The sequence below is a fragment of the Neopelma chrysocephalum genome, unplaced genomic scaffold (genome assembly GCF_003984885.1).
Source record: "Neopelma chrysocephalum unplaced genomic scaffold, ASM398488v2 Primary Assembly neopelma1_235, whole genome shotgun sequence".
Taxonomy (NCBI): Eukaryota; Metazoa; Chordata; class Aves; order Passeriformes; family Pipridae; genus Neopelma; species Neopelma chrysocephalum.
Window position 1 is genome coordinate 31402 of NW_020897897.1, and position 9127 is coordinate 40528.

General features: G+C 51.4%; 1 protein-coding gene across 2 annotated transcripts; it reads right to left on the reverse strand.

Annotated features, from left to right (window-relative positions):
- Nucleotides 1-254: 254 nt before the first annotated feature.
- Nucleotides 255-8996, reverse strand: LOC113977436 (pre-B-cell leukemia transcription factor 1-like). Of its 2 annotated transcripts, XR_003537336.1 has the most exons (10): nt 8844-8982; nt 6060-6133; nt 3699-3997; nt 3206-3396; nt 2424-2559; nt 2008-2164; nt 1518-1624; nt 985-1071; nt 548-891; nt 255-350 (listed from the first exon to the last, which is right to left on the reverse strand). XR_003537336.1 is itself a non-coding variant. In XM_027703543.1 (9 exons), exons 1-9 carry the CDS (start codon nt 8882-8884, stop codon nt 799-801), a joined length of 1185 nt encoding a protein of 394 aa, XP_027559344.1. In that variant the 5' UTR covers nt 8885-8996; the 3' UTR covers nt 284-798. The 2 variants fall into 2 exon arrangements, 1 of the variants encoding a protein (XP_027559344.1); XM_027703543.1 differs by having other exon boundaries at nt 284-891; nt 8844-8996.
- Between the last annotated feature and the right edge of the window lie 131 nt (nt 8997-9127).

The window sequence follows — 9127 nt, forward strand, 5'->3', positions numbered from 1 at the left end:
AAAAAAAAATCAGGAAAAAAAGTGGAAAAAAGAAAAAAAAAAAAAAGGCTTTGGAAGTTTATTATCTTTGATAAAATCTCAGCTGAAAGGGGCGGACTGTTAACAGCAAATGCACAAACCCCCCCCTCGTATCCAGGGGGAAATCCCCTGGTTCGGCTGTTTTGTGGTGGTTGGGGGTTTTTTTCTCTTTTTTTTTTTTTTTCCACTTTTTCACCGGAAAAAGTAAAGCCATTAAATTTTCCGACGTTAAATGACACCGATGGAAGGTCCGACCCGCGAGCGACGTCCAGTGAGAGGTTTGGTAAAGCGACGTTCTGATTAATTCTCTAAGTTAAGAAAAGCTGAATTTCCTATACAAAATTACAATACAGAGAACATACAATTACAATACGGGGGTTTAACTCTCAGTAACTATTCACCTAGAACGGAAATCCCAGCGTAAAAAACCTGACAGAAATGAAAATAAATCGATTTTCTTCAGCTGTAAAACTGGAGACAAAACGCCAAGTTCCGAGAGACACTTCTTTTTTTTTTTTCAGGTTCTTACCGTAAAATCCACGTTTTTTTATTAAAAAAAACTGAATTTGGTGAGGGAAATGAAGTTGCTTTAAAACAATTTCAGGTCCCGATGGGGTGAAGAACTCGGCGGTGAGAGGTAGAGGTGTCGCTGCAATCACAATCTATTGGTTTGTTCTGAGGTAATTAATTAATCGTGAGTCAACAATTATATTGGCAAAAGAGCAACATTGACTAATTACACTAATGACCTCTCTCCTCTCATCAGTAGGTCCTAAAAACTTAATTAGAGGCGTCGGAGTTGACGCTCCCCGGGTCTCCGGCGGGTGAGGTGATGGATGAGGGGGTGGTGGGGTCCTGCCAGCTGCCATTGGCCTGTGGGGACATTAAAACACACAGAATTCACATCGAATTTCATTAAACGTGGGGCAGAATCGGTGGGTTTTGGGGAACAAAAGCCCATCTTACGTCGAGGCGCTGCGTCGTGTACAGGGGGTTCCCCACGAGCGGGTCGTACCTTCCCGTCTGGTGGATGACGTGGTGCAGGGAATCCATCTGCAAACCCCGACAAATCAGGGGAAAAAACGTTTTTTGAACGAGATTTTTTCAGTAAGAATCTCAGCGGGAATAAGAATTTAAGTAACACGTAGGATTTAAATAAGAAAAAAAAGAAGGAAGGACTTCAGCGGTAACTTTAAGCGAGGGTTTCAGTGAGAGGAATTTTAGAAGAAGAATTTTAGATGAAGAACTTGAGAACAAGAATTTCATGAAGGATTTCAAGTTGAGGCTTTAAGGGAGAGTGAGGATTTAAGGATAAGAATTAGAATTTCCATAAGAATTTCCAGAAGAACTCTCTGTTTTTGCTGGCAACTGAGCTGCTAATTTGGGTCTCAGTTAATTTTACATGAACGAATCAATTAATCCCGAATCAAGGACAGAAATCTGGGATTTTCCCATTTCTCTCCATGCTGAAAGTCCCTATTTTTGTTTCCATTACTGACCTGGGACTGCACATTGGCTCCCACAGGAGAGCTCTGGTAGGAGGTCAATGACTGCAGGTTTATAAAGGAATCCCCAGAACTGGTCATCTTAAAAGAGCCGGAGGAAGCTGGGGAAAAAAAAAAACCAAACAAATAAAGGAAATTTATTAAAAAAAAATCAGTTTTAATGAGCAACCAACCCACCAAAAACGGTTCTTCAACGAGTCCCACTTGAGTTTGGAAAGGAAAACAAATCCCACTGTGGTTTCAAGGGTCAGAATTCCACATTGCTGATTCTCAGGAGGGATAACTGGGATTCTCAGGAGGAATAATTGGGATTTTCAGGAGGAATAACTGGGATTCTCAGGAGGGATAAGTGGGGTTCTCGGCAGGAATAACTGGGATTCTCAGGAGGGATAAGTGGGGTTCTCAGGAGGAATAATTGGGATTTTCAGGAGGGATAACTGGGATTCTCAGGAGGAATAACCGGGATTTGGCAGCCCTGGCTCACCCGAGTTCGGCGTCGAGGGGGAGTTGCCCTGGTTGCCCTGGGCCACCACGTTGGTCGCGTCCACGGCGGTTTTGGCAGCGTAAATATTGGCTTCTTCCTGGAACTTCCCCATGTTCTTCTTGTAGCGGATTCTTTTGTTCCCAAACCAGTTGGAAACCTGGCGGAGACACAACCTGGGCTGAGCACTGGGGCAAAGCAGCCCCTTTTCCACAATATTTGGGATTTTCCAGCCAAGGGGGCGTTTGAAACGAGGCTTCGAGTGGGAAATAACCAGGATTAAACCCTGTTTAAACTGGAGCCTGGCTCAGTTTAAGGGCCAATAACCGAAACCTGCTGCTAAAAAATGATAAAAAATGGTCAAATTCCTGTTTGAGGGGGGAAAAAGGTGCCTTGCACTCAGGGAAAGCTGCTCCCACCTGGGACACGGTGATGCCCCCTTTCTTGGCGAGCTCCTCTTTGGCCTCTTCGCTGGGGTAGGGGTTGCTCAGGTGTGAGTAAAAATACTCATTCAGCACCTCCGTGGCCTGTTTGCTGAAATTGCGCCGTTTACGCCTAAAAAGACACAGAATAAATGAGTTATTTCTACTGAATGGTGTTTTACAGAGACCGGCTGGGGCGTCTGGTGGCCTTTTTTCCCTCTGAAATATGTTTGGTCAGAAGGAGGACAGGAGGATTGAGGGGATGGAGTTTTGTTAATTGAACTAAAATTGAATTTATTCACGCCAAAATACCATCTCTGCCCACAGGGACCGGGAACACCCCCTGCCCCGGACAGTTCTATTGTGGAACAAATACATTTCTATCCCCAATTCCCAATCTCTGCCCACAGGGACTGGGAACACCCCCCTGCCCCGGCAGTTCTATTGTGGAATAAATACGTTTATATCCCAAATTCCCAGTCTCTGCCCACAGGGCCTGGGAACACCCCCTGCCCCGGACAGTTCTATTGTGGAATAAATACATTTATATCCCCAATTCCCAATCTCTGCCCACAGGGACTGACCGGGAACACCCCCTGCCCCAGACAGTTCTATTGTGGAATAAATACGTTTATATCCCAAATTCCCAATCTCTGCCCACAGGGACTGACCGGGAACACCCCCTGCCCCGGCAGTTATATTATGGAATAAATACATTTATATCCCAAATTCCCAATCTCTGCCCACAGGCACCGGGACCGTGTCCCTCCCCTCCGTACCTGGCGTCCAGGAATCGGGAGCGCAGGATCATGACGGCCTCGCAGGTGCTCTGCTTCAGCTGCATCTGGATGGTGCTGAACTTGCCGTGGATGATGCTCACCATGCGCTCGATCTCCTTGGGGGAGATGGGCCTGGTCCGGCTCTGCTCCCGCAGCAGGTTCATCACGTGCGTGGTGAACTCGCTGCAGGCCTGGGGACACAGGGATTTGTGGCGGCAGCCCCTGCACTCGCTCCCCCGGCGCCGAGAGCCCCCCCAGAGCTCCCGAGGAGTCTCTCCAGCTGGATTTTTACTCTGTTACAAAACTCCACACGGGTAACGAGCCGGCCCCGCTCTCTATTTGAGGTGCACTCCCTCCAGCTCGGCCTTTCCGGGGTCCAGCCTGTCCCTGTCCTGGCCTCAGAGCCCACGGCAAAAGGGGGAGAGGGGAGGGGAGGGGGCAAAGGGGTCATTTGGGTTGGGAGGATAAAAACTCTTCCATGCAGAAAGATCACCTGTTCATATTTCTCTAGCTCAGAGTGGTAAATCTGTCGGATCTGGGACAGCTTGGCCCTGTAGTCAGAGTGCTCAATGCTATTGTCATTGGGACAGCCACCTGATGCCGCTGCTCCCGCCAGCGCTCCAACTCCTCCTCCTCCTCCTCCTCCTCCTCCTCCAACTCCTCCTCCTCCTCCTCCTCCTCCTCGGCCTCTTTTCTCCGGGCCGGACACCCCCTCTGCCAGCAGCATGTTATCGAGCCTCATGAGCTGAGCATCCGGCGGGTCCTCCTCCTGGATACCGCGGATACTCAGCACTGCGGGGACAGAGAGAGACGGGAGAGGGAGGTGGGATAAAATGGGAATTGGGATAAAATGGGAACTGGGATAAAATGGGAATTGGGATAAAATGGGAATTGGGATACTCAGCACCGCGGGGACAGAGAGAGATGGGAGAGGGAGGAGGGATAAAAGGGGAATTGGGATAAAATGGGAACTGAGATAAAATGGGAATTGGGATAAAAGGGGAGCTGGGATAAAATGGGAATTGGGATACTCAACACTGTGGGGACAGAGAGATGAGTTAGGGAGTTGGGATAAAAGGGGAGCTGGGATAAAAGGGGAGTTGGGATAAAAGGGGAGCTGGGATAAAATGGGAATTGGAATAAAATGGGAACTGGGATAAAATGGGAATTGGGATACTCAACACTGCGGGGACAGAGAGACGGGAAAGGGGAGTTGGGATAAAGTGGGAATTAGGGTACTCAACACTGCAGGACACGGGAAGGGGAGGAAAGGGGAATTCCCAAAACAGAAAGGGGCTCCGGGGTGGCTCCGGGGTCAGTTGATTATTTCAAAAATTCGTGGCTTTTCCGCCTCGTTACAGAACTAAAATTTTGTTTAATTCAAGAAATTCGGTGGGAATTCTGGGTTTTTTTGGTGTCACCTCCTCAACTGAACCTGCAGCCAAACCCCTCCTGACGCTCCTCTTGAGCTCCAGCTGCAGCTTAATTGGATGTCGCTTGTCTAATTATGCTGATTATGCTAATTAGCCATTAGTTATCATCAATTACACGTCAGGGTGGGGCGGGGAAGGGGGTGAAAAGCCAGTAAGTCCCGAGGAACTGGGAAGGGGTTCCCACCCACACACCCCCGGATCATTAATGGCTTTCCCAGCCTAATAATTCCAATTTTTAATTAATACACTGAGAAGTGAATTTTTCCACTCAAAATTAACCATTCAGTGAATTTTTTCACTCCTAACTACCAATTCTTTGGATTTATTTACAGAAAACCACCAAATCTGACACAGTCAGGGAGGATTTACTAAACCCTTGTGGCAAACCCTTCACTCCTGAATCCCTAAAACCCCTCCCCAATCCCCCCTTTTTATGGAATTTTTAAGAAACCCCCCCCCCCATGGGCCGATCCTCGTCAAGGATGGAAATAATTAAGAGGGAGGAAAATGAAATTCCCCATCATTTCTAATTAACCTGTAATTAAAGCACGGCCCAGGCGAAGGGGCCGCGGCCTCGCCGGGTATGCAAATGCAATCAGTGCGTTTGCATCTCATTAATTAGGGATCTGCAACGAGCCCGGACGTGGCTGGGACCCAACCAAGGCTCCTGCTCCACGTTTTCCCTTTTCCAGGGGCAGGAAAGGGGGAGAAATGGGGGGGTGGGGGTGGAAAACACCCCCCCCCGGTGGGAACCAAAACGGCCTCAGCAGGAGGAGAATGAGCCAAAAACTGGCGTATTTGGGCAAAAATAAATGAAAACCTGATTATTTTGGGTCAGAAATGAACCAAAACCTGACATATTTCAGCCAGAAATGAACTAAAATTTGATGTATCGGGGCCAGAAATAAATCAAACTGCTGTTTTAGGGCCAGGAATGAACCAAAACCTGACCTATTAGGGCCAATTTCCTCCAAGAACCAACCCCATTTCCCACTGAATCTGCATTTTCCAGGGTTCCCAAATCCCCTTTTCCTCCCTAAACCAGTTATTTATCAACTTTTGTCTCTTCCTACCACAATTTTGGCCCCGATTCCTTCAAGAGAAAAAAAACCCCAAAAAATAAAACCACGGCAGCATTATTCTGGATTTTGGAGAGATCCAGCAAAAAAAGCCCCAAAAGCAACAAACCCCAAATTATGGATTTTTCACATAAAACCAACCCAAACACTTTGTTTTCCCCCCATGCAAGAGCCTAAAAATCAACAAAAAAAACCCTTAAAAAAGACCATTAAGCCAAAAAAAAATAGCTTTGTGTTGTGGAATCCCTGAGGGAAAATAGGGAGCAGGTTAAATGGGAGGAAAATTAGGGACAGAATGTGGGATTTTGGGGCAAAACGAGGCTAAAAAAGGCACCAACGCACCTGTTTTCTCCTTGATCTCACACAGGACACTGAACAGGGCTGGTTTCATCCTGTGGCAGTTCAGGGCGTGTTTCCTGGGGGAGAAAAAGAGGAAAAATGAGCCCAAATCCACGGAAAAAGCCAAGAAAACCTCGGGAAGGGCAGGTCAGTGAGGGGAATGAAGGAAGGAATGGGAAAATCCTGGTGACTTTTGTCATTGAAGTTCATTTCCTCAGGAGTGAACTGGGCTGAAAACACACACAGGCCTTAAAAACTCCAAGTTTCGGCCAGTTTTGGGAACCACCACATGCCTTTGGTGCTACAAAAAGTGCAATTTTAAATGTATATTTAATATATGTTAATAGATAGATATGTTTATAAATATATTTTTAATTTGGGGCTGACTCTCACCTGAAAACAACAGGAAAAACCCCCTGGACGGAACACATCTCAAAAAGTCTCTTGTGCTGCTCCCGAGCCCTTTTCCAACCCAGAACTAACATTTAAATCAGATTTCTAGCTCGGTTGCACCACGTTTTTTTATCTAAAACACCGTTTTCCAGCGTTTCGGGGCCGCCTTCCAGGAGAAACGGGAGGGAGGGACCCCCTGGATGCAACACCCACCTCGGAGGGTCCCTTTGGCCGCCCCCGAGCCCCTCTTTGGGATCCACAAACGCGATTTCAGCCCCTCATTGTCGGTGTCTTTCTGACCCCAAACCCCGAGCGTTCGGCCCGGGAAGGGCCCCAATCCGGGCTCTCCTCCCGCCCCCATCCCAGGGGCTGCTCCGGCCCCTCCGGCGAGGCCCAAAACCGCGGGATTTCCCCCCAAATCCGGGGCTGAGCGCGGCCCCCCCCCCCCCCCCCGAGCCCGGCGGGGAGAGAACAAAGGCGGCGGCTCGGGGAGCTCCGGGAGGGAGCCCATTGTTCCTCGGCCGAGCGGGGAAAACCGGGGAGCGCGGGGAGGATTCCCGGCCCCCGGGGTGGAAACGAGCGGCGTTTGGGTCCGAAACCCGGCGGTAATTAATAATTAATCACCGCGGCGTCACGCGGGAGGCTCGGCCCCGCCGGCTCCCATCCCTTCCCAGCCCGGCTCCCGGGCAAGTTTCCAGCTTGGATCTTCGGGATTCCCGGCGTGGGACCCCCCGAAACCCGCCAGGGGTTAAAATAACCCCCGAACCCCGCATTTTCAGTGTGAAATATTGGAGTGAATTCCCCACAAACGCAGCAGCGCAGCAGCATCGAGACCCGGCTCGTCTCGGGGTAAAAACTCACCAAACCCAACCAACTTCCTGCCCACGAAACAAAAACCGGATTTTTCCACGTATTTCCATGAATCCCCATGAAAATGCACCAGGAGGGCTGTAAAATTTGGGGCCCGGCTGGAGCGTGAGGGCGGCTTTGGGTCAATATCAAAGGGATTGGTCGAAGCTCAACCTTCAACCTGCTCGAAACTAAAACTCCCAACAAGCTCAGAATGGTCTTAAATAGCAATAATTGTCCTCAATATTCCACGCCTCTGGAATGCCCCAGGGGAGCTGCAGGTGAGAACAACACCAGGAAGAGACAAAAAAAAAGTCAAGTTTTGGGGGAAAAGTGACAGTTCCACACATGCCCCGCTCGGGTTCCACCGCCCCACAGAGCCACACTTGGAAATGAACCCAAAGAGCCACGTTTCAACCCAAATTAGGAGGGTTTGGAGGGCAAAGCTTCTCCTTATGTTCACGTGAATCCATCCAGTCCCCTGGAATTTGGTGATAGCGACAGGCACACCCAAAACTGGCCAAACTTTGGGGGCAGATTAACGAAAACGGGCGGTTTTATCAGGCTGGGGCATCCCCCCAACACCCAACCACGGGAAAACCGCGGGAAAACCGCGGGAAAACCACAGGGATGGGGGGGGGGGAACAGGCCCCAAAAGCCCATTTTGGTGGGATCCAAAGCACCTCCCTTGTGGAGGGGCCGCTAATTAGGGGGAGGTAACGAGCTGGTTCCAACCAGGGGCTGCAGAACCCACCGGATCCCGCTCCTTTCCAGGCCGGGGGTGACGTCCGGGGGCGGTTTTCCCGTTAAAATTGAGGAATTCCAGGTGGGGGTGAGGGATGAAGGATCCCCCCCCCCGTGTCCCCAAACCTGGGGGTCTGCAGCTCCCCCCACCCCTTCCTGGTCAAACTTCACCCCCCAACACTTCCAGATTTCCTGTTCCCAGTGTTTTTTCCCCACTCGCAGTGGTTTTGCCCCATTTCCAGTGGGTTTTCCCCCATTCCCAGTGTTTTTCCCTCACTTCCAGTGGATTTTGCTCCCATTTCCAGTGTTTTTCCCCCATTCCCAGTGGGTTTCCCCCCATTCCCAGTGTTTTTCCCCCCTTTCCAGTGGGTTTCCCTCCATTCCCAGTGTTTTTCCCCCACTTCCAGTTGATTTTGCTCCCATTCCCAGTGTTTTTGCCCCATTCCCAGTGGGTTTCCCCCCATTCCCACTGGGTTTCCCACCATTCCCAGTGTTTTTCCCCCATTCCCAGTGATTTTCCCCCATTTCCAGTGGGTTTCCCCCCATTCCCAGCGGGTTTCCCCCCATTCCCAGCGGTGTCAGGGGGGACAACCCCATTCCCACCGGGAATGTCGACACCCCCCGGGGGCAGCTCCTCGGACGCCGTTACCGGGGAATTGGCGGCGAGCGGCGGGAGCATCCTCGGGAGCACCGGGAATAGCGGGAATCGCCCCCCTCCTCCCCCGCCGGGGTGGTCCCTCCGCGGTGCCCCCCGCGCTGAGTCACGGCCGGGGCCGGAGCCCCCTCCCCGCCCGCCGGTACCTGGCCTGGGCCTCGTCCAGGCTCTGGTCGGTGATGGCCATGATCTGCTGCAGGACATCGCCCGTGTCGTGCGGCCCCGGCGCGGGCGGATCCGCGGCGGGAGGAGGAGGAGGAGGAGGAGGAGGAGGAGGAGGCGGCGGGAGGGTCACCCCGAGCAGCCGCGACGGGTCCTCCATGGCGGGCGGGGCCGGGCCCGGCGCCGCGGCCCCGGCGCGACGGGGCGCGACGAGGGCCCGGCGGCGACCGAGCGGCGACCGAGCGGCGACCACCGACCCCCCCCCCCC